The sequence below is a fragment of the Antedon bifida genome, chromosome 10, assembly GCF_963402885.1.
Source record: "Antedon bifida chromosome 10, ecAntBifi1.1, whole genome shotgun sequence".
Classification (NCBI taxonomy): domain Eukaryota; kingdom Metazoa; phylum Echinodermata; class Crinoidea; order Comatulida; family Antedonidae; genus Antedon; species Antedon bifida.
Window position 1 is genome coordinate 5016679 of NC_136235.1, and position 19653 is coordinate 5036331.

Here is a 19653-nt window from a genome sequence, read left to right on the forward strand (position 1 = left end):
TGGGGCTATACATGTTTAAACATTGCCCCATGTCCGTTCCAAGAGAAGGTGTCCCCTGATAAGGTGTCTCAAATGAGGGGCTCTACTGTAAACATAACATTAATACAGTAGAATCCCTCCTTTGGCCACCCAAATTAAAGGGATACTTTCTCGCGAAAAAAGAGACAATTTTGTTTCAACACAAAGACACTCTTATAAGAGGACACGTTACACACACTATTGGGTCGTGAAAGTGTCTCCTTAATAGGGGTTAGTTAAAATATAGATTAGGCTACTACTCAGTTGAATATAACAAATGTTTTGAATAGGCCTACATATAAGACTATTAAACGTCAATCCGCATCGAATTAAAGTTTGATTTGATAATAAAATGTTCCAGAACAGGAATTCAAATCCCAAATGAATATTTTATAACGGAAAATAAAGAATGTTTCACTTTGAGTTTCTAAAAAACTATACTTAACATACTTGTAATTGTAGGCCAATTGTAACTTTATGTAAATGACATACATTTTACAAGTTTCAATCAGGATAACTGTATTTATTTATTCCGGTATTTTATTAGAAATGTAATGATGTCATTTGAAAATGTTAATAAGATATCTTATTGTTAGGCCTACAGCAGTGATTTGCAAAAACCCTACCATAAACATACAAATAATTGCCTGTGTCAAGTATCGAGAACTCTATTAATTAGTATGTAGAAAGTCGTCAGTAATGTTGATGTTTCACTTAAGCCTCTTCGACAATTACATACTGTTACACAATACTTTATATTACTAACTACAATAAATCAGAACTTAAATATCTTGAATATGTTACAATAATGAGTATAATAACTTCTGTACTAGAACACCCGGGCTGAAAAACAATTTGAAAATCAAGAAGAGACAAGAAGTAATGAGATTAAACCATTTATTTTCAAAACTAGTACTGTACTATACAACTACTAAAACATACTTATTATACATAACTGTGAAAACACCATGAAGTCAGCAGTTAAAACCAATCAATTGCTTACATAAATCCTACGATCAATAATGAAGAAAGCAAGAAATTATTATGAAATTACAAATTTATGCCCAATTTCGACACAAACCAAAAAATTGTGATTGATGATACAGAAACTGAAAAAGTCAACAAATATAAATACTTTGGACAAACAATCAGCCTATCAAATCCAAGTAAAGAAATTGCAGACAGAATTATAACAAGATGGCGAGGATTTGGCCTCTTCAAAGACATCCTCTGCAACTATTCAATACCATTGTTGCTCAGAAAGACAGTGTTTGACCAGTGCATTATTCCTGCCATCACATACGGAGCAGCAAAGTTGAGACTAACCGAAAAAAAACAGGATAAGTTAAGATCAACTCAGTTGAACTTGCTATGAAACAGAGAATGCTTCAATAATGGACAAGGTACCATGCAAAGTAATAAGTGCAAGAAAATCTGTTTCAAGCATTTGCTAATACGTGCAGATGAACAGGCCACGCTGCAAGACTCCATGACAATAGACGGACAAAAAGGACTACGATTTAGAAAAACAGGCAAACTCAAAATGAGATGGAGAGAGATGACCCGAGAAAATACAAAAACAACTGGTTGAGAATAGCAAAAGAAAGAACCTTTATTCTATGCTACAAGCTAATTTGTTTTCTATTGCTTTTTTGTTATCATAGATAATCGAAGTTGTATATTCAATATAATAATGTATATTCCTCCTATCTAGGAAATTCGGTTTATAAAGTTTAAACAGATTACAAGGGTAATTAAATGCAACTATACGCCTAAATGACAACTAGGACTAACAGGAACCCTTTTTAACTGTAGACATCTAAAACAAACTGTGCTTTCATTTTTTGAGGTCAGTATAATTTAAAGGTCGATAAAACATCTATTTATAAAGTTCCATGTTTAAAGTAAGTTAGTAAAACCGATAGTATTTTACGATAATATGATTAAAGTTAGGATATGAAGATTAATAATTTGTTTTAGGTGTCAATACATATAGATCGTTTACTTGCAGATTGGAACAGCTTGTCGAAAACGTACCAATCAGATCTTGTCTATAGCGGTGTGAAATACAAGAGATAACGAACTTGTATATTTCCAATGGGAATACTTTAATGAAAACGTGAAGTCTAAACTTCCTAAAGGAAAATCTCTTTAGTGTTAAAAATATAGAATTTTATACTTTACTTAAAGTCAGTTGCCATTAGGTTTTTCTTCTGTACGTACCATATGACCACTTACTGTAGGTCCTACTATCTCTTGATTTTGAACTGAAAATACAATACAGATCCACAGTGCCGATTGAAGCCTTCACCTTGCCTATTAAACAAGATCAACGATGTCACCAGACTGTCACCTGGGTAAAAATGTCTGGAAAGTGTTTCAGTCATTCTCTCTAGTAAAACTTTATAGGCCCTATCATTATCACTTTAAAACTTAAGCTATCATAGAAAATTTGTTTTATTCATTTTGATGATGAATATTTTTTTCCAATCTATATGTTAAAACGTCACACCTTAAAACGTTAATCACGTGATTTATCACTACAATTAATTAGTTGAGAAGATTGACCGTGCATGTATATATGTCTTGTCTAATATCCGTGATAGTTGTTGATAGGGACGTATTAATAGTAAAGAAATTATGACTAAAATACATAATAATAATATTTAACGATGTTTGACTGAAGGGTTCAGGTACTGCAAGTACAGTATAGTTTTCCCAATTCCCAAAATGATGTGATGTATGTGCCTATACCATCCTATCTAGAATTAAATATATCTCAGATGAACTAATATTCTTCAGAAATAAATCCACAATTTATTTAACTTCAAATTAAATACTTCATGAGGTAATCCATAATAAAGTAAAACAATTAATTTTAACTTAGATATAAAATGTCATTTATAAAAATGCCATTTTGTCGTTATAATGATTTCACCACCTCAATATTACTCTATACCAGTCAAAATAATATTTACAAAAACAACTAAAAATACACTTTCTTGCATAGATTTTTATAAGATAATAAGAATCATCACAGATCCAATAATCAATTATGAACAAAATTCAATAAGTTATATTTACACTTTGAACATTACGCCTGCAGACAAGCACAAATTACATATGTACACAAAGTAAATTAAAAACATAAGATTAATTTATATGTAGGCATATTAGTACTAATGGGCTTAACACAGGATACAAGACCTTACATCAAACATCCGTCCAACTTAACAACTCATTTTAACCCTTACTTGAAGGGAGAAAAACACTTTTCTGTTTTCATTTTCGTAGGCATCTAAAATTAATAACATCCTATACTCTCTCAATAATAATGATAATAATAACTATAACATATTCTTTATCAATCTTATTTATAAACAAATTATTTTAATTCGTATATTTGATTTTTCTTCAAATATTGCATATTTCGTAGTAGACACTACATTCATTTATATTAATTTGATCACTGAGCATTACCCACTTAAAACACTATTCACGAGCTTCCGTTCCAACTGTAAAGATATTTTCTAGCGAATGTGAGAAAGATGGATTGTCAAAAAATACTGGATATTTGTCCGGTAGAGTGTCTCGAACATTATGGTTATTTAGAGAATACGATCGGGAGCCTAAAGAAAGAGAGTTCTCCTCAAGCGGATGAGAACGATGCTGCCTATCCATCACTTCAATGGTAACATGGGGAAATTTCTTTAGAAGTTCTTGCTCTTCATGTCTGGTAAATACAAACACGGCTGTCATTATCAACAGTGAGAATATTATTCCTCCAACACCGGCTACAAGCATAGCAACAACAGGTCGAATCACTGTTGAAGAACCTGCCGGAGATGATATCGTGGGGGTATCATCATAGTAACTCGGGCTCCTTGTGTCTGATTTAAACCTGTCCTGTGCTGTTAATAAATCGTGCCTAGGCGTTGTTGAGTGCGGGTACAATTCGCTAGGACGTTTGTATACAAGCAGCGTCCCGTTTGCCCGTGAAGTTAAACCAGATTCGGTTCGTACCTGACAAGTGACCTTCGTGTTGTTCTCTGTATATTTGGCGTTTAAAATTCTTAAAACTTGCCCATTTTCTTCTTCTATATATCTTCTGGATAATAACACAGACAATGGCAAATGAATCCAACTGTAACTGACAATGTTTTCACTGGAACTAACATCGCATGTAAAACGCACGTCTGAGCCTTTGAACACTTCTTGTTTTTCCGGAACAATTCGCACCTCTGGACGAACAACTAGTGGTACCATGCTACAAACACGTGGCGCTACAAACTCTGGGCTTTTAAGCACACATGCAAATTCTATTCCTAAGTCCGTCTCATCCAGTGTCAGTGTGTATTCAACAGTGTACCTTTCCTCCACTTTTAGCCGTTCTCCATTTCTATACAATACCAAAAGTGGTTGAAGCTCGTTACCAGTTGCTGCGCATTTTAATGTAATTTCGTCGCCTACATCAGCCGTCTTTCCCGGCGTGTTAATCTCACATGACGGTGAGCCTGGTAGCAATGGTTTTTGAACAATTAACAATCCAGAAGCCAAAATTTTAAATCCACGATTTCCATCTAGATATCCACATTGGTAACTTCCAGCGTCCGATAATCTTATTTTATCCATAAACAGTATAAAGTCTTCTTCTGCCCGTGGTGATTTAATATGATAACGTGATCTACGATCCAGATCAATAACACTTAGGTAGGTATCAATTGAAATGAATGTTTTTGAGTCCACGTGAAACCAGACAACGTTCATGGTGTCTTTATTCCTGACATGGCAGTTAAGTTGTGCTGACTGTCCAACAACACCGGACGTACTTTCAGGCCCTGTAACTAACTCTATACAGCTTATAGTCCTTGCCAAACTAAACAATATTACGACACAGATTTTGCGTAGGTTCACTTGTAAAATATTATGTTTCTGCATCTCTCGTGCGTATGCTACAATACAGTACAAAACTAGGTACGTCTAAGCTGCTTGTTTGACCATTCACTGGCTAAATACAGTGGTGCCGGAGTGTTTCACCGACGAATTGGCATAGCAAATTCGGAAATTCGAATTTATCGGCCTCAAGTGATGATTGCAATACACTGGTCAAGTTCAAATGTGGCGTGAATCACCCACAAAAACAAAACTGCTTGTTTTTCACTCAAACTCACAAACACTACATCAATACGTTAAAAAGTACTTTATAATATGCAACGGAGCAAGCGAAATACTATTCCAAATTTAAAAAAAATTGTCAATCAGTTGCGAACTTAAGTCGGTTAAGCATAACTTTCAACTGATTCAAATTATATCGTAGGAACCTTTTAACCGATTGTTGAAAAAAGTAACATATCGATAGGCGGCGCTGTAAGGTTTCAAATTTCCATCGTGTTGACGAATTATTGTCGGAGGTGCATTAGACAGTTATACATTCGTTTGATATTGTAATCGTTTCATCACAAATTCTATGAATGCATAAATTACAATCTTTCCAGTCCTTGACGAAATTTCCGGATACCATGATAGGCCTAGTCCTGATATAAAAGAAACATTTTGCAGTAAAAACCAACTTGGTGCATATTGTTTGAACGAAGCATTGCAAACATATAATATATCAAAAGGGTATTATAGTTTCATTTTAGCTGTCAAATGGGATGTGCTTGATTGTTTGTAGTGTACCGCTTAAGACGTCCATCAACAATCTGGTGTACGGTAATGTGAATCTAAAATCTGACAACTTTGACGAGAATTATAAGTGATGGATAGATAGATTGAACCAGTAGTTGAATGAAAAGTTCAATATAATCCTCGGCGGTAATTGAAAGTAACACACCCTACTGAACAGAATTTACACTTGAATTGGTCAACCAAGCGTCAATCCACCTATTTAACTTGTCGGCAACATTTTGTGTGTTTTATTGGGAACGGAATATTAGGTTTCTATGGTATCTTCCACATCCACATAGATGATAGATTAGTTAGATTTTAAGTATCCAATAATTGGTAATGGCGCATGATTCAAAAAGTTCGGAAACACATAAGTTATTTGTACTTTGTGTCTTTCTTAATTTTCGATTGATGTGAAGTAATCCCAAACTTCCCCAATCTCTTTAGAATCAGTCAAGTGGGAATGGGTGATTGTTGAATAATAAAGTAGAAGTTAGTTAATTTACGATTTACTATTTTTACCGCCAACTCCATGTTGCTCTACATGTGACGTTATTGATAGCCAAAAGTACAGCATCCGTAAATCTTCTAATTAAAACCCTGGGTTATTATTCTTTGATTGTTTTTTAGGGTGGGTTACTATTAGAAGGCGGGTTACTATTACTAATCTTAAATTAGGCACCTGGAAATAGTAACCCGCCCCCAACTTTTACGGTTAGCAACTCATAGCAAAATAATAAAACGGTAGGAATAAACAAATTTTGTTGAACTCTAACTCAAAACTCAAAAACATTCAATCCTCCCCCACTCCCGAGATCAACATCCATTATCTCCTTATTTTCAAAATACGGCTGCATCATAAGTTTTTGTGACTCTAATAGTTACTATTAAAGTAGTGGGTTATTATTATAGATTGACTTATAAGGTGGGTTACTATTAGAAGTGGGGGGGGGGGGGTTTACTAATAGAGTGTGGGTTACTATTAGAAGATTTACGGTATTTATATACAATAATAGATCTATGGGCTGTGCCATTAATGTAATCAACGGTAAAAGATATATTTTGTGTAAAGTTGGCATAAACTTTAAGTTAAAAGTACCTTTGTACAGGCTAAGTATAATGACAAATCAACGTATGGTATGGAAAATATTACAAATAAAAGTCGAATTAAGTCAAAAGGGAAAGAAGTTTTTTTAAATTAAAGGGAAATCAAAAACACTCATCAAGCGGTTAAAACAGGTGGTATATATCAGTTTATTGACCTATGATTTAATAAGAAGTGAAAATCACCCGTCCTTGCATCTTTTTAATGTGTGACCCTAGATAAAATATTAAGCTGAAATTGATTCTATCTTGTCAATCATAAACAGTTTTGCCGACAGATTGCTTACTGTATTACATTTGTATATATTTCATGACGTCATTTAAAAATTTGATCGTTTAAATCTGGATACTCTAATTTATTATTGACTATATACTACCAGTATAGTGTCTCAAGTTAACAGTGTATGGCTCCGTAAGACTAATCCATAATTAGATGGCGCTAAGTATCGTTAAAAAAATCACAACAATAATATTGCACGCTCGTTAGATATTCCGTTTGACGAAATAATTTAAACATATAGAATAAAATTTAATGTTATAAATGTATTTATAATATATAATATTAAGTAAACAGTAGTACCATACTTCACTTTCTTGCGTCTTTTAAAAAACTGTAGACCTACACCAGAAAGTGAAAATCATGACAATTGCCAATGAAGAAAATCGTGGTTACCGTCAAGTGAATTGATCCTAATGATGTTGGGATTCATCATAACCTTAAGAAATATTCTCTACTGGTTAGTTGAGTACATTGAGAGGGCTATTGGGCCCTCAACAGATGACAATTACAATTACTAATATAGAATTAAATTAGGCCTAGAAAAGTATATAAAAACGCTATATTCTCTAACCACGATACCACTATACTTGGCAATTCACATATTAATGTCGCTTCGCGGATCCGTTCGTAGGCGTATCGAATGATGAAGCTTTGGTGCATATTTTTTTACATGAAGCTACATTTTGTTCATTTAAAAAAAAGATAATGTAACTACTGATTGACACAATTTTCTTAAAATAGCATCAATTAAGACCTACACGGGTTCTTTGTTTTAGATTCTACTTAGCAGCTGAGCGATTGATAGGCTCTGAAGTATCAAGTGCAATTTGATTTGGTGAAACATGTTTCCCTGTAATTAGTGTTATCTGTGCTCCAACAGAAAGTTGGCAAAGTTATCTCAATAAAAAATATCAAACAACTTTATCGAAACTTTCAAATTACAAGTAGGTCTAGGTCTAAGATTAAGAACGAAATCAAAGAGTTCTGATTTGCAAATTTCTCACTATCGCGGCGGTGTTGCCTTTTTATCGTGAAAATTAACGTTATTACACAATCAGTGATGATATCCGTTTATTGGTAAAAATAAATAAATTGAAGCTATTTAGGCCTACTTCGTTTTTTTTTCTTCTAAGAGAGATTAACTTCATAAGACTCGATGCACGAGAGGTATCATGTAGAGAATCTTTATCAAGGTGTATACTGTACACAATACATACAGTAATTATATTGTCAAAACAAACAACACAGCGCCAGTTGACGAGCCGAATCGCCTCAGTCAAGTCGTATTTACAAGAATAATGGCGATTGATTTCTGAAGGGTGATGATAAATTATTAATTGATTAAAATATAAATAAAAAAACTAAGCATAGTCAATTTATTCAAATGTTATGCTTGCAGGATGTTGTAGGCCATAGCCATGAAATAAGTAGGCCTAGTGAAGGACGGTATATATATTTACACTAGCTAGGCCTACTCCTCTAGGCCAAACCCCGACATGCTATCGAGATACTGTACTCCCTAAAAAGGCTAGCCTAGGCCTAGACCTAAGTCTATGCCTGCCTAGTAGGCTATCATTGACATTGTTAAGTTAGTCTCATAATGATAGATGGTCTAGGCCTCTCTCTGGCCATCTCTGTCTAGATTTCTGCCAAAAAAGCAATTACATAGATATTTAACAGACGTTACAATGTAGCCTAGCCTAGGCCTAGGTACTATTGTCTAGGCCTGGTCGGCCCTAGGCCCTAGGCTAGGGAGGAGGCTAGGCTAGACTAGTACAGTAGTTGCCTAGCTAGCCATGAATGTGGAAAGAAAACGAATAAACTTACATTTCACATTTTAGAAAAATATCATCCTATAAATGTTTATGGATCGGATCCAATGTTTATTAATACAAATGGAAGTGAATAAATAAAAACGACCACGTCTTTTCTTTTACTTCAATATTGTGACTTACCGCCTCATTTAAACACGGCGCGGTATTGATCGTCTGCACTGTTTTAGCAAAGACTGTATAGCGCCGCTATGCGATGGGAGGTTAAGTTCAAATCTTATAATGTAGAATCCCAAAGCGCTTTCACAATTTGATGATTTATCGAAAACTCAATAACACATAGATGTTTTATACAGTATTTCCAAATGCGATAATATTGTTACATGTGTGGCGTGTAGTGTGTTATCGTACGATGTCAAAGAACGAATAGAATTAAATATTGTAATCAAAATAAATTATATGTCAATGGTTAAAATATGTATGCTGCCCTCTTTTGCAGCCACTACAAATATTAAATTTGACTAATATTTGTATTTTTAACTGTACAGTATTGTACTCTTTATCATGTTTTGGTCAATTCCTGCATGGACAATTATCTCCCGGAATCCCTATTTTCAAAAATTTGGCAAATTTCTACCTTTTAATTTATACACAATAAGATGATGACAATTCAATATGCTCATATATTGAATTTTTAAAGGTCAATGTTTTAGCCAATTTTAGACAAAAATTCCTATGATAAAGTACATGAATTAAAATTGGTAAACTTTGACCTTTTGTAATTTTATCTGTATTCTTTACTGTACACTAATAAAATACTATTTGGTTATCCGCACTTGGCGGATAACCCCTTGTTATTGTCAGGATCTTTTTTTTTTTTTGGTTATCCGCACTTGGCGGATAACCCCTTGTTATTGTCAGGATCTTTTTTTTTTTTTTCTATCTTATTCTTCTTTCTTTCCCAGAATTTTGTGTCACGTGTATCTCAAATTCTTATCAACATTACATTGTATAACTTTGTCAGAAGATTGACCTCTATCTGTAGAAGTGCAGGACAGTTCGTTATTTCACTTTAGAGTCGCGCAGCGTAAGTTACGCGCGATTTTATGAATTTCGCGTATTTAACATAGACTAAAAGCCAAAAGTCATTTTGTAATGACACTTGGTGAACATTTAAGTCATATCAAGGGCAAACTTTCTATGGATTAAAAATGGCACGTCTCGCAGAAAGTTACGCGCGCACGCGCGTTTAAAATTTCAGAATACGAAAAATCAATTTCTAATCAACTTTCTACGCGTTTCATGTCATTTTGAGCATTAAAAAAATTCCCACACACGCGCAATTATTTTACGCGCGCGTGCGCATGCAGTGCAAAAATATAATTTTTTTACATGATTTATGGTTTTCCAGCCTTTTCTAGTAATTTTACCAATTTTTAAACAATTTCGCCTTAAAATCACGTCATACGAGCACGTGGAATTGGATAATTCGCGCGCGTTTTTGATGAAAAAGTTCAAAAATTCGTCAAAATTATGCCTTTTTTTAAACAGTCATAGATTCTAAACTACAAAGTGAATTTTATTGTTTATTACATATTCTGAAAGTAGATGAGTTGTAGATATCGAATCATGCATCGATATGGCTAACCGAATATTGTGACGTCATCGTATGGCCACTCGAATATAAAATAGAGGATTTTTGTCTCTTTCGTCATAGCTCATCACATTTGATAGAGCGCATCTCCACTTATCCGTATTTCATTTTCCCCCATGTTTTTATATTGTCTAGGTCAATCAATTATCTTTCGCATGATTTACCATTTTTAAATTTGTTGTGACGTCATCCTGTCCAAAGGCGTCAATAACTTTGGTCACTTATTTTCACCTATTCTTCACTGTATGTAGTACGTATACAATATATAGTGTAAACTGTTTATACTTAGACGCGACACAAAATAGAGAGCACACTAACATTTTTTCAATGGCTTAAGCGTTTTTCTCTGCGCAATATTCTAACGTATGACGTGCACGTGGCGTTTGCGGTGCGGATAACCTAACTCGTCCGTAGTGACGAGTTCAAATCTAGTTTATTTTTTGTATTTTACTTTCATTATTACAATGTTTGTATTTTAATGGTAAAGTATTTGTTATTTATATGTTAATGTTATTTTATCTTTAATAAAAACATACAGAGATTTCTAAAAAGCAACTCAAATTCCACCAAAAAAATGTCCCTTTTTAATTCACACGAAAATAGGCATTTTTACAAGTATATATCAGATGTTACAATTTATCTACCCAGGCCCGTTTTTGCAATTAAATGTATATACAACATAGAATAATTTACACTAGCTTAATAGATTGTTTAAAGCAATATCTCTTTTTTGACAAAGAAATGCCATAATCTTATACATTATTTATAACACAATTGAAGCTTTTTTCCTACAATTTCCTTGGTCACCAGTAGTTTTATACAAATCTGTGTAATAATTCTAATATAGTGTTTTACTCAATATCTTATCCATTTCTTCACACAATAATTATAGACTATATTAAGGCACTGATGAAGGGTTAGCAAGTCCATACACATTGAGGTTTATGTTCTATAACAACTGTCATTATTGACCCACTGCTTATAACTGTTTCCTTTGTTCTTATCCTTCTCTAGTTTATTTATACAACTAAACATTGAAATATGTGATGGCTGTAGCAAATGAGAAAGTAGTAGAATAGATGGAGCATGGAGTGGCCATGGAGGTATAAAAAATATTTTTGTGGCATAGCAGAAATACAGTGATAGCAGCAACATAGCAATAAGAGTAGCAACACTGATATAGCAATATTAGTAGATGTGTACAGCAGCAAAATAGTAGTAGTATTGATGGCACAGTAATAGTAGCAATAGACAGGAATAGTAACACAGAGGAGTAGCAAAATAGAAGTAGCACGACTGTGGTATAGCAATAGTAGTAATAGACAGGAATAGTAACACAATAGCGGAGTAGCAAAATAGAAGTAGCAAGAATAATGGTATAGCAATAGTATTAATAGACAGGAATAGTAACACAATAGCGGAGTAGCAAAATAGAAGTAGCAAGAATAATGGTATAGCAACAGTAGTAATAGACAGGAATAGTAACACAATAGCGGAGTAGAAAAATAGTAAAAGTAGAGTCTCAGCACAGTAATACATAGTAGTAGCAGCAGCATAGTAACAACCTACAATGTTGCGGTACTAGCTCATAGTGGCATAGTTTCAGCCAAGTAGCATAGTACAAGTAGTGAATTAGTTAGTAGCAGTCCAGTAGTAGCATATTACTAGCCCAGTAGTGGCATAGTACAATTTTTCTATGGTTGTAGCAGCAACAAAACACTGTCACAGTCAAGAAGTACATAACATTAGAAACAATCAATCTATTAACAATTTTTATCTGGTAAAACTAAGTTATTTCCAGTAAAACAATATACACATATATTTTCTGATACCCAATAAACATATCATTTATCTTTTCAACATAGCAAAAACCATAGCGAGTGAAAAATGTCCAAAAAATAATTCCATGACATGCATTCTAATTCAGAGCCTGCTCTTTATATACCAATTACTTTAAAAATTATAACTAACATAACATTTAAACTTTTTATAATATGTAATGTACTACATTTATTCTATATTTACACCAAATAAACATTACCAACTATAATTTGATTCAAATAAAAATCTAAATAGTGCACCGTTAATGTTGTTTATAATGTCATTATAATAAACAACAATAACAATATATTCAGCACTAAGAATAACAAGAAACATTCTTAATATTACAACTATACAATACCTATAGCAGTCAAAATAATTCAGTTAAACAATTTTATAACAATAATTACAGTCAATGCAACAAGAGAAACAATAGTTCAAACAAGCAAAACTGCACCACATCACACATGACCAACTCATCAACCAATCACAGTCTGTCGTAAGGTATTCAAACATGGATCACTATAATACAGATGATGATTTTTTAAATTCCTATAAATGGAATATTTAATTTTTTTAGATACTTTTTAAAACATAAAACAATAACATAGAATACACCAGACTGACAAATAGTGTAGCTACTACTGAAAATAAAAACAAAATACTTTTGCTGTCTTAAATTTAATAAAAATTATCACAAACCTACAATATGTTTTTGATAATCATTGCCTGTCACACTAAATACCTACAACTAATCCATCTGTATACCTTCATAGAAAAATTACATCTTGTAAAATATTTCAATAATATTAAAAACTTCAAAAATATTAATAATATTAACAGTAATAAATGTTGAGATTCTTATTTACAGTGAGTTAAAATTTAAATAAAATCTCATTAAAAAAAAATTGGAACCCGAATAAATCTACGGATAACATTTGTTAGGGAAGAGACATATACTTAGGCTAGCAGCTGCAGGAGGTAGAAGTACTATGCACTCCGTTAATAACAATTGCGAGACTGATTTTTATTTTTATATTTAACCTAATTTTTTCGCATTGCAACATAAATAAGAGAGAATGTTCTACTTATTAAGCTCCCTAATATTAAGATAATTAATACATTAGCTATTGAAAAAGAACACTTTTCTATACATAGAAATTAACCTTTACATCACATACACAAAATAATTGACAAATACATAATTATTTTTAATAAAAAGAAAAATAAGATTTCAGTAATAATAAATACTGCCCTCTGTTGTCAGTAATAGGTTTAGATAATGAAAAATGTAGATATTTTGGGTTTATAATTTAAGATTTTTCTTAGAATGAGAAAAAAATATATATTTGAAATTGCAAACTATTATTATTAATTTTGTTCACATTTTAGCAATAAAAAATAGTGAATCTCTTATCTAAAATTCATGTAAATGATGATGAAATTATTTATTCTGCATAATGAGTAGTTTAATAGCTAACAAAGTTAAATCAATTTCAGTTATTAAAATGTGTGTTCAAAATATAGTAAATAATGATAAACTTAGACCATGGAGATATAAGTACAAACATATACTTATTGAGTCTAAACTAATCAATTATTCATAAATAAATAAAATGTAAATTAATATTTAATATATGAAAAGCCAAAATAGTGACCAATAATTATGCATTTTACATATTAAATTCATTGTCATATTTCACTCCTACATATTTATAATCGGACTAAATTATAGCACGGTATTAAATATTTGTAATAAACACAAATAATAATACTACAAATCATACAGTAGTGAGTGTATTGTATTATACAAGTTTATTATAAAATAAAACTAAAACTATACCAAACTTAATGAGAACTCAGTTTTAACTGGAGTAATTCTTAAACTTAAGTACATAATATTCTTTATTTTATATGTTAATTTATTATAATAGTTTACAAGATGACCTACTCTTCATAGAGTATAAGGCAAATACTGTACTGATGGCCTAGATAATACCAAACAGACTATGTGTGGGATGAAAAGTCATCATTAACACATGTGTGCTAGACCACGCAACCACATGTGCCATGTGCTGTGGGCCAAAGAACCTCATGTGATTTATAAGTTTGTTCTCAAGGGTAGAATCATAAATAATTGAATAGACCACAGGTAAAATACATCTGCTACTATCAATAGTTCTTATTGACAACCCCATGATATTTAGTATCTGACCCACAAATTTGACTGTAGCAGTAGCTGTAGCACTTGGCAAGTGTGACCCAGAGTTACATGACAATGTTCATGTATAAAAGATCTGTTGTATCTGACACACAGTGGTAACTGTATTTATTTAGTTTTTGGAACTATTCACGTATATCCCAACAGATATTTCTAAAAACTATTTGCTAATCAAATAAAATTAGGAGCTGTTATCAAATATTCATTGTCCCACATAAAGTTAAAGATAAAATCAAACTTTGAATAGGTCATTTTGTGAAATGAGATGTATTAACACATATATTCAAGTGACACCTCTAGTAAGGAGATACTTTGTTGTGTTCTGCTATTTAGAGGTTCTATTGTTTTATAGTTTAAACAAATAAAGCAGAAAAAAAAGTATTTGATCTGCTGCTATGAATTATGTCCAATAAAACAGTTATAGTGGATAATTTGAAGATAAAAACAAGCCAAGAAAATGCAGAGCAATTGCTGGCCATTCATCTTCTCAATTGAGGATGACATTCGAATAACCTCATTGGATGATGCCGCCATCCTTATCCACATGTTCACTACAAATCATAGACAAATTCTTGAATGAAAAAAGTTGAATAATTCTTGAAATTCATAACCCATCTTTTGATTATGAAATATTTTTGACAGCTGTTGATCAGCACGTGCTAATTAATTATTTAATCTCATTAAGATTCATAATAATTTATTCTAATACTATTTTTTATCTTGTAATGTAATGTGTATAATGTAATCCAAATATAAGGATATAGGTCATAAAAACTAGGATAACACATTTTACCGGTAATTTGATATTTTTCAAAATACCAAACATACTATTAACATCTTTTTCAGCAGTTTTTTTTTTACAAATTTAATCTATAGAAAAACATAGACTCTTTATTTGGTGCTATCTTTATACATCTTACAATCATGGCAACGTCACAGAAAAAAATCTGTATGGAGTTTACAAAAATAGCGTTTATATTTGCTAAGTGCATCCAAGTTTAAGGGAAGCAACGGGTTGGTCTTTATCTTTTAATTCGTCATTCCAAGAATACACTTGTCACATTCCAGGAAAGAGAAGCATCGAAAGTAGACCTCTGTTGAGACAGCAGTAAAGCTAAGGGGTACCTGTGTCAATTTTGCAGCACTGCTCTACGATACCCATGCTTCGGTTACCCGTGATCGTTTATGAGGAGGACCGTCACCACCGTGCAGCGTGTGAAGGTTCCGTTCATCGACGTATGATGGAGAAGACTGACCGTGGTGTGAACCTGGTGATGTGGTCTGTACAAGTAAACCGCTGCTTACTCCACCGTGTGAATGTAACTTCTTATCTTTTGGAGGTGAAATTGGTTCACACTTTATATTCTGATCGTTGAGGTTCATACCCTGAACTCCAGACCCTCCACTGAAATACAGACAACAATGTATTAGTATGTTTTTCTCATAACTACCGAATGTGATACGAACATATCTTGTAAAGAGTATAATGTTGAGAATATTTTCACTTTAAAAAGCCACTTCATGGATTGAAAAATGCTTCAACATTTTACAATAGTCAGGCTAGTACGAAGAGAATAACAAGTTGATGAATTAAACAATTCTGTGACATTTTACAATTGTCAGGGTAGTAACAGATAAGTAAAAAGACAATAAAAAGATAAACAGTACAGCATAATCAGAGAAAGGTTATGGGAACATTAATTTTTATCGCAATGACATAAAAGTAATCAGTTGAAACACAATGAATATAGCAAGTAAAATATTCATTTGTCTTATGTCAGTATGTGTATATTTATATAACCTTTCTTCAACACTCAATTATATTTATATACTATTTAATAAACAGATATGGCAGCAATTTTGAATAGTACCAACTCTGTTGGAATCAGTGTCGGATAGTTAGCTCTCTAGCCAATCTATAATACCTCAATGTAGCAAACCCCTAAACATACTGAAATAAATATTATATATAATGTAAATGTTAAAAGAAAATAAACAACATCAAAAAATATACTACAGTACTGTATACAGTATCTTAATTTGAATTTTGAATGTTCCATGTAATTTAATTTGTGTGCGGTAAAAACATAAAATGCTAGCAAATATTACATAGCATATATTGTCGCAATTGAAATAAAGTGTTATGTTTATGATAATAATGGTATGATTTAGAGTGGTTCTGTTGCAAGATATCCTTGTCATAGCTAAACAGGATACACATCCTAAACACCAATTCATCTTTCAATTCAAATAATCTAATGGCATCTGATGACAGTAAGCAGACATCAGTTACTATGATAAATCATACAAATTAAACAAATAGGAAAAACACCAAGGATCCAAAACATGTCTACCGAGATGTATATATGATGTAACATCCTTTTATCAGATGGTAAACAGGTGAATGTACAGCTTACTGTGATTATTCATACAGGATTTGTCAGTTATGTTCAAGGTGAAAGCATCTCAAAATATTTTTATTAAGTTAAATACAGGTAACTGTTTTATTTACAGTTATGAATCAGTTTACAACATCGGCATTAATGTGGTAGGGTGGCCAGTTCCTTTCCATGATGCCTTATCCTCCCTAGTATTTTTCAACAAGGCACTCATTTGCAGCTGAGTGGACTTGAACCTAGGTCTTTCTGAATGATAGTCAAACATCTTAATCACTTTAACTACAGCAACTCCAAATGAATAACTTTAAAAAATGTAGATAGGCATAGCTAACATTTGATATGTTTGACAGACATAATTCTAATGTTTTAATTTCCATTAGACTTAGAGAGAAATATCTTACAGTGGATGATGGGAGATCCCTGCAGCTTGGACTGCAGCTGTCAGAGGCCCTTGATGATGTGGAGAATGCTGCCAACTGGAAATCATCTGTTGACCATCAAAACTATTCTGCATATGAGCTATGTTTGCACTATTCAGTTGAAACTCTCCCCCTAGAAGCAAAACAAATAATATATAAGATTTTTTCCATGGTTATAAAGAAGCACTAGCTACAGTAAGCCCTCAAATACAAATTTGTTAGCATTAAGATGTAGTTTAGTAAGCATGGATTTTAGTCCATATCCTGTAATTGATAATTTAACAATAGGATATATGTTGAATACAAATTGGAGATTGGCAAAAACAAAAAAAGTATATTATAAAATAGACAATAGTGCTTCACACGACTATGCAGTTCTGCTCATGCTCAGATATTTCTGGCAGTTGCTATTACCTGGTTGGTATGCTGTTGGCATTGCTGATGGATAATTCGGTGCTCCCTGTGGGTTGCTAGGTGTTGCTAAAGAAACTGTCGGTGTTGCTAATGTACCATCGTTGAGCTGACCATAAAAAATATAAATTATTTTAGAGTTAAAAAATAATATTCGTTCATATATGGTAATACTATTTACACAATCTTCTAACTTATAAATTATGCCAAAAGTGATCTATAATTAATATTCAGTACATATAAGATGTAGAAATGTATGATAAAAATGATTGGTATACTGTACTTAAACACAACAAGCTTCAGATAGTTCAAACTTGGACAGTACAATAGAGTTTAATAAGTAATTTTAATCTAAAGTCACCAAAATGCCAAATACAAATTGAAATCCAAGAATAAAAGTGATAATCCAGATGATTTACGTTCTTTTGGTTGATAAAGAGCACATAAGCTACTCAACAACAACAACAAGAGACCAAATGAACTATACAACTTGATAACCAAACCAATAATTCATACAACCATTTGTATAAATACAAACTTAAAACCATAGTTGGATTAACTCTTGTTTATTTCTATCCTAATGAAAAATCTAACTATAACTCTAACCCTAACCCTCCGAACGAGAAGGGGTAGGTAGAAGAATTTTACACAAACCCAACACAATAGTACAATAACTAAATGACAGCTACCATGCTGTTTATCAAGTACAAGTACATGAATAGTTGCAGGCATATCTACAACTTTTAACAGGTTCTAATTAAAAAAGACTCATAGTAGTACTGACAGAAGATGGCTTAAATGTGTACAGTATCACATCAGACAATCTATAGTTAGTTATTTCTATATCTAAAATTGTACGAATATAAAACATTCATACTACTTTTAACTGAGCTACAGTAGGCCAAGGCCCACACCATTCGAAAAGGCAGCGCTTTAATTTTGGACTCGGGGTAGAACAATTATAGACGGTGTACACTACAAGTTGATTGAACGTGATTAGTGAACAATAGCCTAGCCTCTTGTCACTCACTGTGAACATTCAAAACGAAAGTACAGTATTACGACATTGCACTCTCGATGACATCATTAGGAATGAAATAGGACATTTAATATCATGTCACCTACAATCCTCTAATCAAATGACAAGAAAATAAGTCCACATTGCACGTACTTTTGCCAGTATAAAATGTCTAGGTTTTCTAATGCAACAATTAGCCTGTATCGAAAGTAGGAAAGAATTTGGGACCTCTAGAATGTTAAGAATAATTCTGGTTTTTAGGAGTTTTTAATAAAATTACTAATTTTATTTAATTGTAATTTTTTGTCTTATATGATTACAATATACTTTCTTTATTCTTTCAATATTCACACATTGACTCATGAGTATGAGAATGTCGGTCATAAGACCATGTGCTAATTATCAGTTATATAGGGTACAGATATATAAAGGGTAATAACATAATTGATGGGTGGTGGTTTACAGTCTTTGTGATCATGTGGTTTATGGCTGTCATTGTTTTCTTTTATTGATTATTATTGATTAAATTATCAGACTCTAAAGAGCAAGAATAAAGTCTTGTTCAAGTCATTATGATTACGACAGAAGAACTATAAACCTAAATATATAAGTCGCCTGTACTCTTTAAAAAATATGTTTCATTGTTTAAACTATACTGTACAAAGTAAAATAAAATCATGCTATTAAACTAATAACAAATGTGTGCATGTAATATAATTGTGCACATATATTTTTAATGTTTGGTAACAAGTAAAATACTACTTGGTTGCATGAAAATTGTAAATGATAGAGAAATTTAGGCCACAGAAAAATACAGAACACTCTACATCAAATATTTTCATAGAAAAGTGTATTTATTGTCAATAAAC

At 32.3% G+C, this 19653-nt stretch overlaps 2 protein-coding genes across 3 annotated transcripts in view; both read right to left on the reverse strand.

Annotated features, from left to right (window-relative positions):
• Positions 1 to 2458: 2458 nt before the first annotated feature.
• LOC144853880 (uncharacterized) lies at positions 2459 to 5265 on the reverse strand. The gene has a single exon (XM_078711735.1). The coding sequence runs from the start codon at positions 4954 to 4956 to the stop codon at positions 3511 to 3513; it is 1446 nt and encodes a 481-aa protein (XP_078567861.1). The 5' UTR covers positions 4957 to 5265; the 3' UTR covers positions 2459 to 3510.
• Positions 5266 to 11056: 5791 nt separating this feature from the next.
• Positions 11057 to 19653, reverse strand: part of LOC144854210 (myocyte-specific enhancer factor 2C-like) — a 56244-nt gene continuing 47647 nt past the window's right edge. For both annotated transcript variants that reach the window (XM_078712128.1, XM_078712127.1), the window contains 3 exons: positions 17770 to 17875; positions 17338 to 17488; positions 11057 to 15942 (listed from right to left, as the gene is read on the reverse strand). In XM_078712128.1, coding sequence (XP_078568254.1) covers positions 15687 to 15942; positions 17338 to 17488; positions 17770 to 17875 — 513 coding nt within the window. In that variant the 3' untranslated portion in view covers positions 11057 to 15686. The remainder of the gene's footprint in view (positions 15943 to 17337; positions 17489 to 17769; positions 17876 to 19653) is intronic.

Excerpts from the sequence above, each read along its gene's own strand:
- LOC144853880 (XM_078711735.1), bottom strand. The coding sequence starts at position 4,956 with ATGCAGAAACATAATATTTTACAAGTGAACCTACGCAAAATCTGTGTC.